Source organism: Solanum verrucosum, unplaced genomic scaffold, assembly GCF_900185275.1.
Source record: "Solanum verrucosum unplaced genomic scaffold, falcon-dt-bn FXZP01000196.1, whole genome shotgun sequence".
In the NCBI taxonomy this organism is placed as follows: domain Eukaryota; kingdom Viridiplantae; phylum Streptophyta; class Magnoliopsida; order Solanales; family Solanaceae; genus Solanum; species Solanum verrucosum.
The window spans coordinates 1,354,955-1,375,150 of NW_026020420.1; the positions used below are offsets into that span (position 1 = coordinate 1,354,955).

The 20,196-nt window shown below is 33.7% G+C and overlaps 3 protein-coding genes across 3 annotated transcripts; all 3 read left to right on the forward strand.

Moving 5' to 3' along the window:
• Positions 1-1,256: 1,256 nt before the first annotated feature.
• On the forward strand, positions 1,257-4,877 carry LOC125806836 (TGACG-sequence-specific DNA-binding protein TGA-2.1-like). Its single transcript, XM_049486585.1, has 4 exons — positions 1,257-1,414; positions 2,074-2,345; positions 3,693-3,941; positions 4,400-4,877. The coding sequence occupies exons 1-4, from the start codon at positions 1,273-1,275 to the stop codon at positions 4,547-4,549; spliced, it is 813 nt and encodes a 270-aa protein (XP_049342542.1). The 5' UTR covers positions 1,257-1,272; the 3' UTR covers positions 4,550-4,877.
• A 4,190-nt stretch (positions 4,878-9,067) lies between these two features.
• LOC125806839 (TGACG-sequence-specific DNA-binding protein TGA-2.1-like) lies at positions 9,068-12,046 on the forward strand. Its single transcript, XM_049486589.1, has 4 exons — positions 9,068-9,209; positions 9,887-10,158; positions 11,535-11,783; positions 11,897-12,046. Exons 1-4 carry the CDS (start codon positions 9,068-9,070, stop codon positions 12,044-12,046), a joined length of 813 nt encoding a protein of 270 aa, XP_049342546.1.
• A 1,757-nt stretch (positions 12,047-13,803) lies between these two features.
• Positions 13,804-19,560, forward strand: LOC125806832 (rhomboid-like protein 20). The gene is made up of 8 exons (XM_049486582.1): positions 13,804-14,071; positions 14,172-14,272; positions 15,934-16,074; positions 16,292-16,358; positions 16,668-16,816; positions 16,906-17,007; positions 17,649-17,777; positions 19,067-19,560. The coding sequence occupies exons 1-8, from the start codon at positions 14,047-14,049 to the stop codon at positions 19,232-19,234; spliced, it is 882 nt and encodes a 293-aa protein (XP_049342539.1). The 5' UTR covers positions 13,804-14,046; the 3' UTR covers positions 19,235-19,560.
• Positions 19,561-20,196: the final 636 nt, after the last annotated feature.

Below are 20,196 nucleotides of genomic sequence, written 5' to 3' on the forward strand. Positions count from 1 at the left end.
AACATTCTGGAAATAAAGACATGTCATGAAGAGGTTTGGGCCTATAGACCGATTAGGCATGTAACTTAGGTTGTGTTCGTCGGACTCTCCAAAGTAAGAGGCTCCAAGCTTAAAATTCCAGATATAAAGACATGTCATTAAAAAGATTGGGCCTATAGACCGATTTAGGCATGTAATTTAGGTTGTGTTACTCGGACTCTCCAAAGTAAGAGCCTCCAAGCTTAAAATTCCGGAAATAAAGACATGTCATGAAGAAGATTGGGCCTATAAACCGATTTAGGCATGTAAGTGTTGCTCGGACTTTCCAAAGTAAGAGCCTCCAATCTTATCTATTTTTTTTAATTAGCATAATTTTGCTAGTATTCTAATTTTTAAATTAAAGTATAATTTATTGTTGAATAAGGTTATAATACTCTTATTTTAAATCATAAGAGTATTATATTAAATTTTTAGTTTTGAATTTAGAACTTATGTTATATGTTTTAGTTTAATTTGTTTTAATAGTATTGACTTGATGTTTTATACTGCAAATCATTTATTTTTTAGTTAAGACTTGATAGATTTTTTTTTTTGTCAAATATTTTAATAACTTTATGACATTATATTTATAATATTAATCTTTCTGTCAAACATGCATTTCATGATGTTCATTATCTTGTACTTTCAATTTTTATGATTAATTTAATTAAAATATACTATTTTAAAAAATATAAATCAATTACTTTTAAAGACAATATATATCTTAAATATTTAATTTAATATAATTTATAACAGTCTTATTTGTCTAATATAAAATTTTAATTTTAGATAATTAACTTTTATTTATAAATTTAATATAGCCTAATTATTGCAATTATACAACTAAACCGTAGACTTATAATTTCATTGTGACAAATAAATAGATCATCATAATTATTAGATTATATAATTACTATCCTAATATTACACCAAGTTTTGACTTGCCTAAATAGAACTCATCTCTTTATCTAAATAGTTTGATGAAAACAAGTTATCCCAATATTAACTATTCCGAAATATGTTATCCAATGTATGAAATAACTTATCCCATTAGGCCATTACTAAGATATAAATAGTAGAATAAATAATCTGAAGAAAGTATAATACTTCCTACCCCCAAACACAGATCTTGAATTATGTATTATACTTGTAGGCTCACACCAACTACTTTCCACGAAAGTGGAGCAAAAAAGCTCTAGTATATATAACTATATAAGTCATGGGCTGAGCTCTTTATGCAGAATATTTAGCTGAATGGATGCAATGGGTGATAGGGAAGGCCCTAGGCTTGTGAGCTCCACTGCACTTTGGAGGGGTGACCGCCGGCCAGCCCAAATCGTCCAGGTATCGCAGTTGGAGCAGGACTTTCAGCGAGCACCTCAACAGCGCGAAAGTGGTATGGCCTATTTTTTTTGTCGTTGAACTTGTGTGACCTAGTTTCTTTTTTTTTCATTTCAACAAACTAGGAATTGATGAGATTCTTCTATCAAATTGAACTAGAGTTGCTTGTTATTTAGCAATTACACCTTATTATACAGGATTTGGGTAATTCTAGGAAGGTTCGGTTGAACCGGAATAGTTGGTTTCACTAGACAGAGAAGCATCCACCATAGATTGCAGTCAAACATACATTACTGTGTGGTGTGTGCTTAGTATGCAAATAAGACTAGAAATGGTGTGTTTTTTTTCTGCTTGAAGAAGATTGCAGAACTTTAGTTATCTTGATTTTTCCTGATTAACTGATGGTATAACTTGTGAAATCCATCTGTGTGTCAATACACTGTGAATTACATTAAATTTGAAATTAAGGAACAAAGTTAATTGCAGCTTGTGATGGTTGCTATGATAAAGATGATGAACAAATCAGTTACTGCTTTATGCATTTAGTTTCATACATGACGTTTTTTGTATTAGACTGGCTTATCTTAATAAGATGACGTTCAACCCCTTATCGTATTCCTGATTGCACTCAAAAAGTTGTTTCCTTGTGCTAAGATGACCTTTCAGATGCTTTCTTTGTGCTAAGATGACCTTTCAGATGCTGCCGTTCTGCAGGGTCCTTACCATTTGATACAGAATATAGTCGATGGTTGGAAGAACACACCAAACACATGAATGAATTGAGGACTGCTGTCAAGTCACATGCAAGTGAGCCTGAACTGCGAAGTATTGTGGATAATGCCATTGCACATCACAATGAGGTTTATAGGATGAAAGCAAATGCAGCCAAGGGTAACGTAGAGCATCTCTTGTCAGGGATGTGGAAAACCCCTGCTGAGCGGTGTTTTGTGTGGATTGGTGACTTCCGCCCCTCCTTACTGCTTAAGGTGACCTCTTCTTGCTCTCATTTGCAGGCAATTTTGCATCAGTTCTTCCATATCTCCCATCTAGACTTCCCTTGTATAGGATTATGAAAAACTGTTATACTTTTTGATCATGTATGAAAAGATCCCATTATTAGCTGGACTAATAACTTCTTCGTAGTATGTGGAACTTCATTGATTTATGTTTGTGAAAATCTAGAATACTTGCTAAAGATTGGGTGGTTTCACTTTCCCAATGAATGAGGTGTCGTGTGTTATTCTCCACGACCTAGTAATTTATGAGTGAAATAGGTTGCCTAACATGTTCCAATGTAACCATAAGAACAATACAGAACACAATATTTTTACATGGAAAACACCCGGTTCAAAAGGTGTAAAAATCCACGACCTGTACCCCTACAGGACTTAACTTCAATTTCACTAAATCACTAAGTCTCCACAGAAAATAGATTACAAACTTTGCAACCTACGAAACTAACTCTAATTCCTTAACTTCAAGTTATGGATTTAGATTACAACTCTTGCAATCGTAGGAACTAACTATAATTCCTAACCTACTACAACTCTTGTAATCCTAAGAACTAACTATAAATTCTAAACTTCAACACAAATGTATTCCCAACTCTTCGAGTTGTCACAACCTGAAGACAACACTCCTAAACATGCCTAATTCAATTTATAACTCACTGAGTTACATCAAGACTCAATCACAAAGAAAACTCTTAACACATAAACTCTACAAAAGGACCAGGTTTTTCGATGTGTTCCTTCAGTTAACTGGTAGCACTTGCGAAGTCAATTTTTCAATTGCTATTTTTTACTCGGTAAGTGCACAAGTATTCTAGATGACTTCACCTCTATTTAAGCACAATTCTTCATAGAGTTATTGTTTACTTCAAACTCCTCGTTGACCTGAACTCTCTTGACTTACAGTTCTACTTCAAGTAAGACTCCTTCTTCAATTCAAACTCCTCCTTCAAATCAAATTCATTGATTCTTTTGTATTGTAATCGAACTCCAACTCTTCAATTCAACAATAACTTGAAGAGTTCTACTTCAAATAAGACTCCTTCTTCGATTAAAACTCCTTACCTACTCCTTCTTCAAATCAAACTCATTGATTATTTTTCTTCAATTCATCACTTGTTTGATTCCTTGTGTTTTATCACGAAATTAACATTATTCATTTCTTGATTTCTGCACTCTTGTCTTTATTTATTTTAAAAGCTTTCCCGAATTCAACAGGTGACAGAACACATTTGGACCATTGTGTTACCTCTTCAAACCCCACTTGTAGGATTACATTGAGTATGTTTCTCATTTCGTGAAATGATTTCTTTGGTAATGCAGCTTCTAGGCAATCAGTTAGAGCCTCTGGGTGAGCAACAGTTATTAGTCATTAAAATCATGCAGCGGACATGCCATGAAGTTGAAGATGCTCTCTCACAAGGTATGCAGTCGTTGGAGCAATCCTTGGCGGAGGCATTAGCTAACGGATCTCCTGCTACTGAAGGGTCATTAGGAGATGTAAGTAATTATATGGTTCAGATGGCAATGGCTATGGGGAAATTAGCGACTCTTGAAGGTTTTCTCCGTCAGGTAACTCTATTTTTGCTGCTGCTTCCTATTCTTTGTTTGTTTAAATTGTTTACAATAGATAAGCTGCAAATGCTCGTTCAGTTGTTTGAACATGTAGAAGTCGGGGGAAAGCAAATGTTGTTCTGGAGGTCTTTGTAACTGCAACCAGCATGCATTGCCCACAGAATCTTCAGAATACGTCTTGTTTGTATTGATCTTTGGAAAAAAAGTCTGGATACTTTGTCCTTTTATGTCCTCTAATGAGGTCATAAAATAACCGAAGGGTTATGTTCGCCAATACATTCTTAAATCAACAATTCTCCTTCTGTCTCATACTTGTATCTCTCTTGTGAATTATATGATTCAAGACAGCCAGTCATGTTCAGAGATTTCTGGTTTGTTATATTAGTTTTATGTCGTCTCTGGAGGCAAAATACGTGAAGCTAAAAGTCTTTGCATCTTTCTGGCTCTTTTAACAGGCGGACAACCTGCGTCAACAAACATTGCAACAAATGCATCGCATATTGACAACCAGACAATCAGCCCATGCTCTTCTTGCAATAAGTGAATACTTCTCGCGTCTTCGAGCTCTCAGCTCTCTTTGGCTCTCCAGACCACGAGAGCAATAAGCACGACATGCATTGCAGTATTCTGCTGAAATTCGGACACTACTTTGATACACTGGCCAGTATATGAGATGCAGCTAAGTTACTATATTTTAAAGTGGTATTGTATGTGCTTGTGGAAGTAAAAAATTGTTTTGAAAAGTATAGAGAAATTTAGCAGGGATGTTTATAATTTAGATAGTTTTCCCAAATTGGTGTATATTGTGCTTTCGTTCCACTTTTTTTGTGTGGGTTGAAACATTTTTAATCTTGTTGAATTAACCTTCTCTACTCTCTAGTGTATCTTGTGGAATTACTTTAATGATGAAATTTTCTGTACGAATTGTTACACTAATTGCTTAATTTTTGTAAAAAAGTAACGTAAATCATACTATCCTATAATCATAAATATATGATTTGAAAAATTATAGTGTCGTTATCTTTGGAAATGGAGAAGTTTTAATTTGAAAGTAAACCAAAAATACATTTGAGGCGTAAGTTAATATAACTCGATAGTCATTATTCCCTTTTCCCTCCATTATTTTTAACATAAACTTTTTTTTTTGGAACTTTTGCAAATAGCCACTATAATAAATTTAATGCACCATAGCTATAATTTGCATATTTATGTGCTATAACTACAATTTAAGTTGATAATTCGCGAATTTGTATAATTCGTAGGTACATTTGTATAATTCAGTTATTTTTGTATAAATTCGAAATAACTAATTTATACAATTACAAACATCAGAAGCGTAACAATTATACAAATTCTGAATTATGCAAACGTACGAGTTATACAAAATTAAAAAGCTGAGCCGCGTAATTATATCTAAAAATAGGTCGCGAATTGTAATTAAGGCAAACTATAGTTATGTTCCCTAATTAACTAGTATATGTTTGATTATACACATAATTTTTCCCTTTTTTTATTAGTGTATATATATTTTACTTAAGCCAATGATCTATGGAAACAAAACCTTTTAAACTATGAATATATTAAATGATCTATGGAAAAAAACCTTTTAAACTATGAATATACCAATATTTTCAGATTCCACTTTGTAGTTGACAAAGTTGATAGTCATGCAACCAATCAACGAAATATTATTATTTTTATCGTGGAAGTACAAAATTTATTTTTCAAAGTATGGAGAAAATTATGTCGGGAGTTCTATCTTGAGCCTTGTAATGCACGATTTGAATTTAGTCGGGGCTCTAGTATGAACTCCAAACACTGGATGAGAAATAAAAAAAAATATTTTTCTTATTTACATAGTTCCTTAGAAAATTATTATTATAAGTCATGGACTGAGTTCTTTATAGAGACTAGGGGTGTACAAGCCAAACCGAATCGACGAACCAAATCAAACCGCAAAAAAAAACCAATTTGTAGTTTGGTTTGGTTGGTTTGGCGGTTGAAAAAAAAAACCAACTACTCTTGGTTTGGTTTGGTATTAAAAGAAAAAAAGTCAAACCAAACCAACATAAAATATATATATATATATAATTTTATTTTATTTATAGATAAAAAATATTATTTATAATCTACTTTGTTGATATATTTTTAGTTAGTTTATAGTTTTCAATAAATGGTCTAAAACCCCTTCAACCTATATCCGAAATCTCAACTACACACTCCAACTTCATGGGTGTCCTATTACCCACCTAAACTTTATATTTCTCTATTTTCTACACAAGTGCTGACCTCAACACATAAACCAAATAATTCGTCCTGCGTGATTTCACGCGCTGGGTCCCCGCCTTGAAGCTCCCATTTCTTGTTTTTCCCCCAATTTCTTGTTGTTTCCCCATTTTCCCCCATTTCTTGTTTTCCCCCCATTTTCCTCCATATATGGCTCCATAGTTTCTAGTCCGATTGAAGTCAACAGAAGTTGTTGCTTGTGGATCATTTTGTCGAACAAAGCAACGATTGTATGTCGGAGGAACAATAGAGTTAAAGCCCTGAAAGATGGGATGAATGGTGGCACCAACGGCAGTGGATTAGGTGGTCGTAGTTGGGACCCTGGCTTGGAAATTGAGGTGCCATTTTTGATGAATTTCGAGAAAATTCAAAATTCAAATTAGAGACCTAAATAAGAAATTAGAGCAGATTACAAACCCTAAATTCAAGATTTGAAGTAGAAATGAACATTAACAACTAAACCCTACTTAATTTTTAGAGGAAATGTTGATTTTTTTAATAAAAGGAACACGGGTTAATGGTGGGGAAGAAGAAACAATGGTTTATTTAAAGGTGGGGAAGATGACTGTCGGAGAAAGAGGAATTTTTCGTCAAATTTCACCTTCTAATGCGCCTAGAGGCAGTGAGAACACCTCTCATGACATGTCAGCACTTAGGTGTGTAGAAAATAGAGAAATATAAAGTTCAGGTGGATAATAGGACACTCGTAAAATTGGAGTGTGTAGTTGAGATTTCGGTTATATGTTGGGGGGGTTTTAGACCATTTTCTCTCTATTTTATTTCAAATTTGGGCTTGTAAAAATTGTAAATATTTTATTTTGTATTAAGATCCGAAGTTACAATTATATTGTTATAGTTTTTCAAATTCGAAGTTAGCAATTTACTTTGTAAATATTTTGTTTTGTATTTAGTTTGCCTCTAGCCTTTAATCTTATTAATTTAACAAAATGAACGTTGATATTTCAAAAAATATATTTTGTACTCATGTGAATTTTACCATCTTTTCAAAAATTTCTATTTATTTAACATTTTTTAAGTTCAGTTTATCACACAGATAAGTGAAAAAATATTTGATCTCTTTTTCAAATACCGTATAATTGTAAAAAACTAAACAAACCAACAAACCAAAAAACAAAAAAAAACCCAAAGAACCGACTAAAGCCAAAATTGAAAATACCAACTTTATGTGATTTGATTTGATTTTTAAATTTAATAAACCAACATAATTGGTTTAGACTTTTTTTTAATGAAAAACCGAAACAAACCAACCCATGTATAGCCCTCATAGAGAGACCATTCACAGAGTAATTTCCCTGGATAGTCACCCATGTTTGGAAATTACCTAGGAATATCATTTATGTTTGTTTTAGGACCACAATATCACCTAACTTTACTTTTTTTCCTCAAAATATACTTGACACAAAAAAAATATTATATCTCTCCTAATAGGATGCTATGTCACATTATTCCTTTTTTATTATTAACATTTTTTTAATTCCTTTTTTATTATTAACATTTTTTAAAATTCTTTAAAAACATTATATCATTTGTAGTTTGACAATATGGTTACCTTATTACTCTAATGAATTAAAATATCAACAAAAAGGGAGTCCGAAGCTAAAAGGGTCATTTTTTTCCTTCAAAAAACAAAAAGCGCACATCAAAAAAAAATTTAACCAAAAGGGCAAAATCCCTCCTGACGGATCGATTTTCTTCTGACAAAAATTGACGCCGTTCCGATAAAAGAAATAAAAATCGCTGCATTTGACAGCGATTTTCTCAAAAAATAATTATTATTATTTCTTTAAAATCGTTGCTATATAAAAAAAAAAAAGTGAAATCGCCGGTATAGCAACGATTTTTTGTTAAGGAATTAAAAAAAATAGATAAAGAACAAGTTTTAAATTACATAAATTTCCGGCGGCAGCCATTTAAAAAAAAAGTTTTTTAAAGAAAAAATTGATGCCGAAGCAGCGATTTTCAGTTTTAATTTTTTTTTTATTTTCATTTAAATCGCTGAAAGGGTAAAGATTTTTAAAAAAAAAGTTTTTTATGAAAATCGCTGGCTTCAGTTTTATTTATTTTTTATTTTTTATTAAATTCTCTGCAAGGGTAGGTTTTTTTTTTTTAAAAAAAAATTTCTTAAACAAAATCGCTGCTATAGCAGCGATTTAACTTCAGAACTTTTTTCTTTAATTTCTTAAACAAAATTGCTGCAATAGCAGCAATTTTAAAGAAAAAATATTTTTTTGAGAAAATCGGCAGAGATTAAAATCGCTTCGTCTGGAGCTATTTTCCCCTTTTGGTTAAATTTTTTTTTTTTGATGTGCTGCTTTTGTTTTTTAAAGAAAAAAAAGTTACACTTTTGGCTCCGGACTCAACAAAAAGGTGTCATTGCCAATTAGTGTCCATATAAAAACATTATCTTGCTTGAAAAATCGGAGGAAGCGACATATTTTCTTGAAGAATCGGAGGAGCTCATATTTGGATTTGCCGCCTAATCCCCTAGAACTAGGGTAAAAATTTTTGGGCAATGTAATTTTCTTTTACTAGGTCATATAGGTTGTCTAAATTTTTTTAAAAAAAATGTTAGTAATGAAAAAAGAATAATGTGACATGGCATCCTATTAGGAGAGAGACAATGTTTTTTTTTTTGTGTAAGTATATTTTGAGGAAAAAAGGTAAAGTTTGGTGATATTGTAGTCCTAAAATAAACATAAATGATATTTAAAGTAATTTCCCAAACATGGTTAACTATCCGGGGAAACTTTCCACAAAATTGGAGCAAAAGCTCTGGTATAAAAGTCATGGGCGGAGCTCACAGAACATTTAGCTGAATGGATGCAATGAGTGATAGGGAAGGCCCTAGGCTTGTGAGCTCCACTGCACTTTGGAGGGGTGACCGCCGGCCAGCACAAGTCGTCCACGTATCGCAGTTGGAGCAAGACTTTCAGCGAGCACCTCAACAGCGCGAAAGTGGTATGGCCTTTTTTTAGTCGTTGAACTTGTGTGCCCTTGCTTTCTTTTTTTCATTTCAACAAACAAGAAATTGATGGGATTGTTCTACCAAATTGAACTAGGAGTTGCTTGTTATTTAGCAATTACTCTTTATTATACAGGATTTGGGTAATTCTAGGAAGGTTCGGTTGAATCGGAATAGTTGGTTTCACTAGACAGAAAAGCATCCACCATAGATTGCAGTCAAACATACATTATTGCGTGGTCTGTGTTTAGGAAGCAAATAAGACTGGAAATAATGTGTTTTTTTCTACTTGAAGAAGATTGCAGAACTTTAGTTATCCTGATTTTTCCATTAACTGATGGTATAACTTGTGAAATCCATCTGTGTGTCGATACACTGTGAATTACATTAAATTTGAAATTAAGGAACAAAGTTAATTGCAGCTTTTAATAGGTCCTCAATGTGCATGGACTTGGTCGATGTTCATAATTTTCACACTTATGATGGTTGCTATGATAAAGATGATGAACAAATCAGTTGCTGCTTTATGCATTTAGTTTCATGCATGTCATTTTTTGTATTAGACTGGCTTATCTTAATAAGATGACGTTCAACCCCTTATCGTATTCCTGATTGCACTCAAAAAGTTGTTTCCTTGTGCTAAGATGACCTTTCAGATGCTGCCATTCTGCAGGGCCCTTACCATTTGATACAGAATATAGTCGATGGTTGGAAGAACACACCAAACACATCAATGAATTAAGGACTGCTGTCAATTCACATGCAAGTGATCCTGAACTGCGAAGTATTGTGGATAATGCCATTGCACATCACGATGAGGTTTATAGGATGAAAGCAAATGCAGCCAAGGGTAACGTAGAGCATCTCTTGTCAGGGATGTGGAAAACCCCTGCTGAGCGGTGTTTTATGTGGATTGGTGACTTCCGCCCCTCCTTACTGCTTAAGGTGACCTCTTCTTGCTCTCATTTGCAGGCAATTTTGCAGCAGTTCTTCCATATCTCCCATCTAGACTTCCCTTGTATAGGATTGTAAAAAGCTGTTATACTTTTTGATCATGTATGAAAAGGTCCCATTATTAGCTGGACTAATAACTTCTTCGTAGTATGTGGAACTTCATTGATTTATGTTTGTGAAAATCTAGAATACTTGCTAAAGATTGGGTGGTTTCACTTTCCCAATGAATGAGGTGTCGTGTGTTATTCTCCACGACCTAGTAATTTATGAGTGAAATAGGTTGCCTAACATGTTCCAATGTAACCATAAGAACAATAAAGAACACAATATTTTTACATGGAAAACACCCGGTTCAAAAGGTGTAAAAATCCACGACCTGTACCCCTACATGACTTAACTTCAATTTCACTAAATCACTAAGTCTCCACAAAAAATAGATTACAAACTTTGCAACCTACGAAACTAACTCTAATTCCTTAACTTCAAGTTATGGATTTAGATTACAACTCTTGCAATCGTAGGAACTAACTATAATTCCTAACCTTCTACAACTCTTGTAATCCTAAGAACTAAATATAAATTCTAAACTTCAACACAAATGTATTCCCAACTCTTCGAGTTGTCACAACCTGAAGACAACACTCCTAAACATGCCTAATTCAATTTATAACTCACTAAATTACATCAAGACTCAATCCCAAAGAAAAACTCCTAACACATAAACTCTGCAAAAGGACCAGGTTTTTCGATGTGTTCCTTCAGTTCGCTGGTAGCACTTGCGAAGTCAATTTTTCAATTGCTATTTTTTACTCGGTAAGTGCACAAGTATTCTGGATGACTTCACCTCTATTTAAGCACAATTCTTCACAGAGTTATTGTTTACTTCAAACTCCTCATTGACTTGAACTCTCTTGACTTACAGTTCTACTTCAAGTAAGACTCCTTCAATTCAAACTCCTCCTTCAAATCAAATTCATTGATTCTTTTGTATTGTAATCGAACTCCAACTCTTCAATTCAACAATAACTTGAAGAGTTCTACTTCAAATAAGACTCCTTCTTCGATTAAAACTCCTTACCTACTCCTTCTTCAAATCAAACTCATTGATTATTTTTCTTCAATTCATCACTTGTTTGATTCCTTGTGTTTTATCACGAAATTAACATTATCCATTTCTTGATTTCTGCACTCTTGTCTTTATTTATTTTAAAAGCTTTCCCGAATTCAACAGGTGACAGAACACATTTGGACCATGTTGACTAACGTGTTTCATCTTTCTTCAATGTGTGTTACCTCTTCAAACCCCACTTGTAGGACTACATTGAGTATGTTTCTCATTTCGTGAAATGATTTCTTTGGTAATGCAGCTTCTAGGCAATCAGTTAGAGCCTCTGAGTGAGCAACAGTTATTAGCAATTAAAATGATGCAGCGGACATGCCATGAAGCTGAAGATGCTCTCTCACAAGGTATGCAGGTGTTGGAGCAATCCTTGGGGGAGGCATTAGCCAACGGATATCCATTTACTGACGGGACACCAGGGGATGTAGGTAATTATATGGTTCAAATGGCAAGTGCTATGTGGAACTTAGGGGTTCTTGAAGATTTTCTCCTTCAGGTAACTCTATTTTTGTTGCTGCTTCCTGTTTTTTTTTTGGATTGTTTAGCATGGATATGCTGTGAATGCTTGTTAAGCTAAAAGTCATTGCATCTTTCTGGCACTTTTAACAGGCGGACAATTTGCGTCGGCAAACATTGGAACAACTGCATCGCGTATTGACAACCAGACAATCAGCCCGTGCTCTTCTTGTAATAAGTGGATACTTCTCGCGTTTTCGAGTGCTAAGCTCTCTGTGGCTCGCCATACTACGAGACCAATAAGTACGACATCCATTGCAGTATTCTGCTGAAATTCGGACACTACTTTGATACAGTGGCCAGTATATGAGATGCAGCTAAGTTACTATGTGCTTGTGGAAGTACAAATTTTGTTTTTCAAAGTACAGAGAAATTTAGATAGTTTTCCCAAAGTGGTGTATATTGTGCTTTGGCAGAATGACCTGGGAGATCCTTGTACTTGACTCTGTTGTAAGTTGGACTTTTGTATTTATGGTTTTACCAAATAGACCCTTAAACTCATTCAAATACAATATTTTATTTTAAACCCCTTTCTCATCTGATATGTGTGCGTGTAATACACTCATTACACTCATTTTGTTCCACTTCTTTTTGTGTGGGTCGACACATTTAATCTTGTTGAATTAACCTTCTCTACTCTCTAGTATATCTTGTTCTAATTGCTTAATTTTTAAAAAAAAAGTAATGTAAATCATAATATCCTATAATCATAATATATGATTTGAATAATTATAGTGTCGTTATCTTTGGGAATGGAGAAGTTTTTATTTGAAATGTAAATCGAAAATACATTTGAGGCGTAAGTTAATACTCCCTCTGTCAATTTTTTCTTTTATAGTTGTCCCTAATTACTTGTCTATTTTGACAAATCAAAAAAATATAATTTTTTTTACCTATTATACCCTCAATTAAATAACTAATTACTTTGAAAAATGTAGAACTTTTCATCCACTTCATAATTAATAGGGGTAAAATGATCAACTTACTATATCATTAATTGTTTTCTTAATAGGTGTGTCAATTCAAAAGTGGACAAATAATTAGGGACAGAGGGAGTATAACTCGATAACCATTATTCCCTTTCCCTCCATTATCTTTAACATAAATTTTTTATTAGTGTATATATATTTTACTTAAGCCAATGATCTATGAAAAACAAAACCGTTTAAAATATGACTACACCAATGTTTTCAGATTCTACAAAGTTGATAGTCATGCAACCAATCAATGAAATATACATATATTTTTTTAATCATGCTTAATCAAAGGTTTCAGATTCGATCCTTGGATATGGAGAAAATTCTATCAGGAACGCTACTCTGAATGGGCCCTGCAATGCGCAATTTAAATTTAGTCGGGACTCCAATGTGGACTTCAAACACTGAGTGAGAAATAAAAAAATAAAAAATATTGATTTTTTATTTGTTTAAATAGTCCTTAGAAGATAATAAATATGAGACGGATTTAACTATTTTATACATATTTATATATTAAGCTATAATTTCTCTATATAAATGAAGTTTTTTGTAATCTTTAATTCTCCCTCTATCCCTAATTACTTATCCATTTTTGAATTGACACACTTATTAAGAAAATAATTATTGACATAGTGGGTTTACGATTTTATCCCTATTAATTATGAAGTGAATGATTAAAAATTTAAGATTTTCAAAAAGTTCTACTTTTTTCAAAGTAATTAATTGAAAGTATAAAAGAAAAAGTGGACAAGTAATTAGGGACAAAAAAAATAATATACCACTAAGATTAAAAAATAATAAATAATCTAAAATAACTATATTTTAGAAATCACAACGGATAATCCAACGATGAAAGTGAGTGGTAAATAAACAAGTTTTTTTTTTTTTAAATTTCAAAATTGACTTTACAAAAAAAAGGAAGAAATTACTTTTCAATTTGTAACATGTTTTTATTGCTTGAATTTTTATTTTTTTAATTTTTATATTGTCTTGTTAAAAAGTATAGAAGGGTTTTGTTTTCCCCTTTGAGAAAAATTGATCTTGGTGAAGAACAAATCAATCCTTTCTGGGTTCAAATTAGGAAGGACCCAAAGTGTGTAACAGGTCAAACTGGTAAATATAGCAAACAAAAGGCAATTAGTTCATTGTAATCAAAGCAAAATTGATCTTCGTTTTCTCTTTTTGTCTCTTCAGAATTAGGTAGGACTTAGCAGATCTTTGTTAGGTAGAAAACAGGGCAAAAATCTCGTTTTTATCGCTGCAAATATGAACGTCGGACCATCTGGTTTCAGTAAGTTTTTGAATCCCACATCAATTACGCTTTTTTTTTTGATGAATTTAGTGTACGGATTTGCTTGTTTTCTAATTTTGTTTTCACTTTGATGTTGTAGACAATGCACCAGTGACAAGGGCATTGGTAATTGCGTGTACTATCTTCACCATCATATTTGGTGTTCGTGGCCGTGGAAATCAGCTGGGATGGTCTTATCAGGTAGTTCTACTTTCTGGGTATCTCTTGGTTTTGGTTCTTTTTTGGTGGGGATAATTTTTTGTTTTGTAGATTTGGGTATTTAGATAGTGATGGAAGAGTTTTCACCTTTTGGGTGTTATGATGTTGCTATTTTGTCTCACCCCCTTTTCGTGTATTGAGTTGAATTAGGTTTGAGGGTTTTTAGAACTGTGAAAAGAATATAAAGATTGGATCTTTAGTGCATAGTGACCCATTAACGTTTCTAAATCTGGATTTGAATCGTAGCATCTTGTCAATATGAGATGGGAGTGAACACAACTATAGCTAGACTGGCATGTTACTTAGTTCAATGCATATTGACAGTTGGTTTTGGGAGATTTCATATATTTGTGTTTGATGTATACTTCTGTGCATGAAATATGTTTGCTTAGTTTGACCCTTGTCCAATTATAAGTTTAGTGGGAGCTAAGGATAGTTGTTAAGGTGTACACAATCCTTTTTTAAAAAAAATTCTGAGGGGATACTCACTCTTTATGTCTAAGAGCATAAAATACATCATGTTTTCTCATCTAGTCATGCATGCTTATGTAATAGCAATATTGCTGGATCGTTTTCCATTTATCAGTGTTGTGCATTTTGAGGCTATACTAAAATAGGTTATCTTCTATATCTATCGAACATAGGTTTGTTACTCCATGAAGCTACTTAACAGTTCTCTTCCTTGTCTGTGAACGTGGATAAAATTAAATGGTTGGTTTATGAGCTTGGAACCACATATACTCCTTAGCCAAACTCCACAATAAAGAATGACTAAGCACAATTAGCAGATACAGCTAGCTAATCTTGAATCCATGTTTACTACGTCCGGTTTATCAAGTATGAGTACAGGTTTGTCTGTGGACAAGCTCACATACAATTTGTAGGAGACTTTTGGTTTATTTTGACGTTTTCTTATGAAGTGGTCATACCAATGTCATGTCCTCTTGAAAAAGAGTCCATGTAACATTGAATATCAAATGGTTTTATTCGTACCATGTATGGTACTCTGCTAATGCCACCACATTTGTTTTTTATTATGACATCATCAAGCTGTTTTATCCAATAGTAATATAGACTTTATATGCTCACTTGATAGGTTGCTAATACAATATATAGGTTTAATAGGCCTAATAGTCTTACAAAATACCCATCATCCAATGGCAATACTAGATTGTAAATGGTCTTCTTCTATTTTACTATCAAACTTTCGAATTTGAAGAGATACGAGCTCTGTCAATGTCCATGTGAAGACATATAACTTGTTTGTAACAGCAGGGGATATACCACACATTCCTAGTTGGTTTAGAAGCACCAAACTCACACATCTGTTTGTTTTGGTAACTTAAGAATAAATTGTTTCTTATTTGTCCTAATATAATTTTTTTGTTTTATAGATGAGCTTTGGAGAAATATAAGATTCTCTTTTAACCTAATATATGTGTTTTCATCTCATAGCTAAATCCATTCTGAGTTTTTGAAATTTATAAAATATCGGGTTCTGTTTCTCCTAATATACAATTTTGTTTAATAGAAGATGTGTTCTCTTTTACTGTATTCTTAGGTATGATCTCATTGTTTCAGTAGGATTCCCTGTAGCGCCATAGTAGAACTGCTAATTAATGCATCTTTTTTGCTTGTGCCAGGATATCTTCCAGAAGCTTCAAATCTGGAAGCTGATCATATCGGCTTTTACCTTTTCTTCTACCCCTGAACTAGTATTTGGATTATATCTGCTGTACTACTTCCGCGTCTTCGAGAGGCAAATTGGTTCGAACAAATATTCTGTAAGTGCTTATTTTGGGTAGTACTTTTCTTGGATAAGTTATTGTGGCAGCTTCAACTTGCTTAATAACAATGGACAAAAAATAAAGGCAACAGGCGTTAAATCAACTAATAGGCAAATAATAAAAGTCACAGTAGATACTGTTTTCCTTCTCTTTTCTACCTTTTTATTTTTCCTTTTCTGCAGTGTATTTTATTTTTGTACCCCTTTCTTTGCAGGTTTTCCTGCTGTTCTCTTTTGTGGTCTCTTTATTACTTGAGGTTCTTGCTCTACAACTTATTAAAGGTATTGGTCATTCCTAATCATCAGCTATGATAAAGGGCTTACTCCAACTGTTCTTTGTTTATAAGATTGATCATCTCTTTGAAAGAATTAGTGCTCATTTTTGTCAACCTTCAATCATCTCTGGCTTCTAATGCCATATAATATCCTACCTACAAGAAAATAGAATATTGAAGTGTCCTTCTAATGCCATATAATATCCTACAAGAAAAGGGAATATTGAAGCATCTGATCCATTGATATATTTTAATGTTTTTGAAACTGACAAACAGGTTCCTTAGCCATTGATATATTTTAATTCTTCATTTTCAGATCCTTCCTTGAGTATCCTGTCTGGGTCCTATGGACTCATTTTTTCTTCCTTTGTGCCCTTTTATCTCGACATTCCGGTTTCTACCCGGTTCCGCTTATTTAGTCTCCACTTCTCTGACAAGACTTTTATTTATTTAGCTGGCCTCCAGGTATATATACTCTATCACGGCTTCTAATTAAATATTGTCCTAGATTGAGTTTCTTATCATCCATATTTACTTGATATTTTATCTTACAGCTTCTTTTCTCATCCTGGAAAAGATCTATTGTACCCGGGCTCTGTGGAATAATTGCAGGTTGCTTGTATCGTTTGAACTTTTTCCGTATTAGGAGAGTGAAGGTTTGCCCTGTTCTTATTGTCAAAATTCTCACTCTTTATGTGTGTCTCTGTCTGTTTATACATATTTAGGTTTTGCTTCTACTGAGTTTGCATTCTCTGAAAATAGTTACTGTAATCTCATGGTATTAGGTATTTATGTGATACTATCACTTCTCTCTTTTAATATGCCTGGAGAATTTGACTTAGTCTTGCATGCACTTATATAGAATATTGCTGCTAGTCATTAGCATTGCTTTTCTGTACTTGAATTTCTTGTAGTTGGAAGTACATGGACCTTCTATCTGAGTTGATGGGAATAACCCTTGTTCTGACTTTTGAATGACTACAAGAAATAACTAGGCTCTATTTCTCATCAAGTAGTTAGATCTGAATGTGTCTTGTAGGCTGAATGCTATTGCTGGAAGGCAAAGCAAATGCTTCCTGTTGAAGTTAATAATGCAATGTAGGAACACGTTGGTAAGCTTCATCGAAGTAGAGAACTCTGAGCACCGCTGTAGAATTGACAACTGATTTTATGGTTTTGAAATAACATTCTCCAAATAGTTTGTTGCTTGAGATGCTAATGGTGCACCTTTTATCTTACATGATTTTCCTTGATGTTTTATTATGAATCTGACTTGCATCAATTTTCTTTCTTTTAGTTCCCAGAATTTATTACATCCTTCTTTTCTCGACTTTCTTGGCCATCGACGGGTAACCTGCCACCGCCTTCTGCACCAGCAAGAAATGCTCCAGGAAACGTACCAACCTTTGCAGGTCGCCAAATGGAGGTGAGTATTGTTTTTGATGCCTTGGTTTAGTTAGTATAGTTAACTCTTTGATGTTTCAAGGGAAAACTGTGTGTCTCCGTGTCAGGCAAGTTGAAAGAAATGCATCTAAAACAAATATCTTCCTTGGATTGTCTATCCTGAAATTGGACCAGTATTACTCCAATTGGATAAAATATAAAGCACTTGACTTTCCAAAAAAGATATCCCTTCATGGTTATTAGAGATCGAGATGTTCACAAGTACCCAATCCTTAAAGAGAAACAGTCTAGAGTTTAAAAAATAAAAGAAGAGAAACAATTATTATTTGTTTCCCATCAACATCTCACGTCCTCTCCCTGGCTAGCTTTAATCTACAACTTTTATCTTCTCTTCATTGGCTTATGTCAAACATAATTGAGAATACTTTACCTTTACTGACCAAAAAAAAAAAAAAGAGACTAGTTGAACTTTTCTATATACACCCTCCTCAGACCCCACTTGTGGGATTACACTGGGTATATCGTTGTCTCTTTTTTTCTTTTTTTTTCCTAGGGTGGGAGGTGGGGAGTTTACTTGAAAAGGAAGTGCTCTCTTTTTTCTCTCACACAGAGAGGGCGAGAGCTGCAGTAGATGGGGTGCGACCATGCGAGGATGGTGGAGCAGAATAGTGAAAAAAGAATATTGAAAGACGAGAAGGCAAATAAACACACGAATAATCAGAAGTTTCAAGTTCCATATATTTTTTCCATGTATAGAAAAGAAGAAGGATTAATCCATCTAGAAAGCGACGTGATTAAGAGGGGAAAAAAGAGACAATGAAAGAAGAATAAATAATCAAGTTGTGGAACTTTTATTCTTATACCTACTGCAAAGTTACCTTTTTCTGATGTTCAAGTGAGAGTATGCTAATGATTAAACATTGATTGTTCTCTCCATGTCTACTGGAGAATTCTGAGTCTTATTTCAGCCACAACGTCCAGATGGCTAATGCCAAGTGATTAAACTAAATGAACTGCTATTTGCACTCTAGAATCTTGTTTATTATGTTAAGAGTTTTATCAGTTAAGTTTAGCTTTCACATTTCTCACTTATGTCGTTGGATTTCAAATATTTTCTGGACCAATGGAATTGAGAGGTCACCTTGTTCAAATTATAAGTGAATTGATGGCCCATATTCATCATCATTGAGTTGATTCTTGGTGTGTTCCAATAGAAAACCAACTTCAGTCACATCTAAAGTTTCTATGGTCCTTTTTGAAAGATTATGAACGCTCTAACATGAGTCTACTGCTTTCTCCTGCATATTTCAGGGGAATTTCCCAGCTCCAGTTTCATCCACCCCAGAACCACCAGAAGACGCTATTTCTATGCTGGTATCAATGGGCTTTGATAGGAACTCAGCAAGGCAGGCACTCATCCATTCAAGAAATGATGTTAATATAGCCACGAACGTCCTCCTCGAGTCACAATCGCACTGAGATGGAACTTGCAGCAGTTCCTGGAGGTGTTCACAATTTGGAATTTTTTGGGAATGGTTGGATTTACTTTCTCTTCCAATCTTTCAAGGTGCTCTTCGGCTTTTGTTCCTCTGTTTCTTTAGCATTTCATGCACTTGTCTCATTCCAACGCCACCCTAATTGATTGTAATACCTGGATCATCATATACAGGGTTGTTCAAATGCATCATTTTAGAGATCAAGTTATTATGTATAGTCGCAGTGATAAGCTCTTACTGGTATTCTGGTGATTGTAAATCTGACCAAATTACTCACTCCTATAGGTTGAAAATAGTTTCATGCTTTTTTCGAAATCCTGAATTATCCTCTTATTGGAGCCTGAATGTTGATTAGTTATTTATTCAACATCTTAATGGCTTGTGTTTTTAGTTGTGCCACATGCACCACATTGTTCAAGTACTTATGACAACTAAAGCCCACATCTAGCTTCTTCTTATGTGTGCATCTTCAAGCTCCGGGAAGGCAGTAAACGAAGCCTCAAGTCATCACTCGACCATTCCCATACTCGTCCACAGACAAATTTTAATCAATTTAACACACTTAGCTATACGTGTGTACATTAAAAATATGTCACACACTGATAACAACAGACAGTTGAAGCTTTTGCTATTCCATTTTAGCAAGAGTAATTTGTCTTGTGGTTTCAATTAACTTTCCAATCCATGAACAGCTATAAAATATGGACTTTGAGATGATGTAAATATCTATGAAGAAACATTGAAAAATATCCATAAATAAAAAATATTTATGATATAAAATTACAAATATATCTAGAAGTTTTCTCACTTGGATGGCTTGACTAGAAGTCTGTAATTAATGTTGGAGGGATTCAATCCTTTCCACCAGACTGTTGTTGAGATAACTTATAATAATACGACATAAATGACACCATATCTACATTGTCATTTTGTCTGGTATATACA

Bases quoted from the DNA above. Each gene is read 5' to 3' on its own strand.
- LOC125806836 (XM_049486585.1), top strand. From the start codon at position 1,273: ATGGATGCAATGGGTGATAGGGAAGGCCCTAGGCTTGTGAGCTCCACT. The intron at 2,346-3,692 runs GTGACCTCTTCT...TTGGTAATGCAG, and splicing joins GCCCCTCCTTACTGCTTAAG to CTTCTAGGCAATCAGTTAGA. The intron at 3,942-4,399 runs GTAACTCTATTT...CTCTTTTAACAG, and splicing joins TTGAAGGTTTTCTCCGTCAG to GCGGACAACCTGCGTCAACA.
- LOC125806839 (XM_049486589.1), top strand. From the start codon at position 9,068: ATGGATGCAATGAGTGATAGGGAAGGCCCTAGGCTTGTGAGCTCCACT. The intron at 10,159-11,534 runs GTGACCTCTTCT...TTGGTAATGCAG, and splicing joins GCCCCTCCTTACTGCTTAAG to CTTCTAGGCAATCAGTTAGA. The intron at 11,784-11,896 runs GTAACTCTATTT...CACTTTTAACAG, and splicing joins TTGAAGATTTTCTCCTTCAG to GCGGACAATTTGCGTCGGCA.
- LOC125806832 (XM_049486582.1), top strand. From the start codon at position 14,047: ATGAACGTCGGACCATCTGGTTTCA. The intron at 16,359-16,667 runs GTATTGGTCATT...CTTCATTTTCAG, and splicing joins TGCTCTACAACTTATTAAAG to ATCCTTCCTTGAGTATCCTG. The intron at 16,817-16,905 runs GTATATATACTC...TTTATCTTACAG, and splicing joins TTTATTTAGCTGGCCTCCAG to CTTCTTTTCTCATCCTGGAA.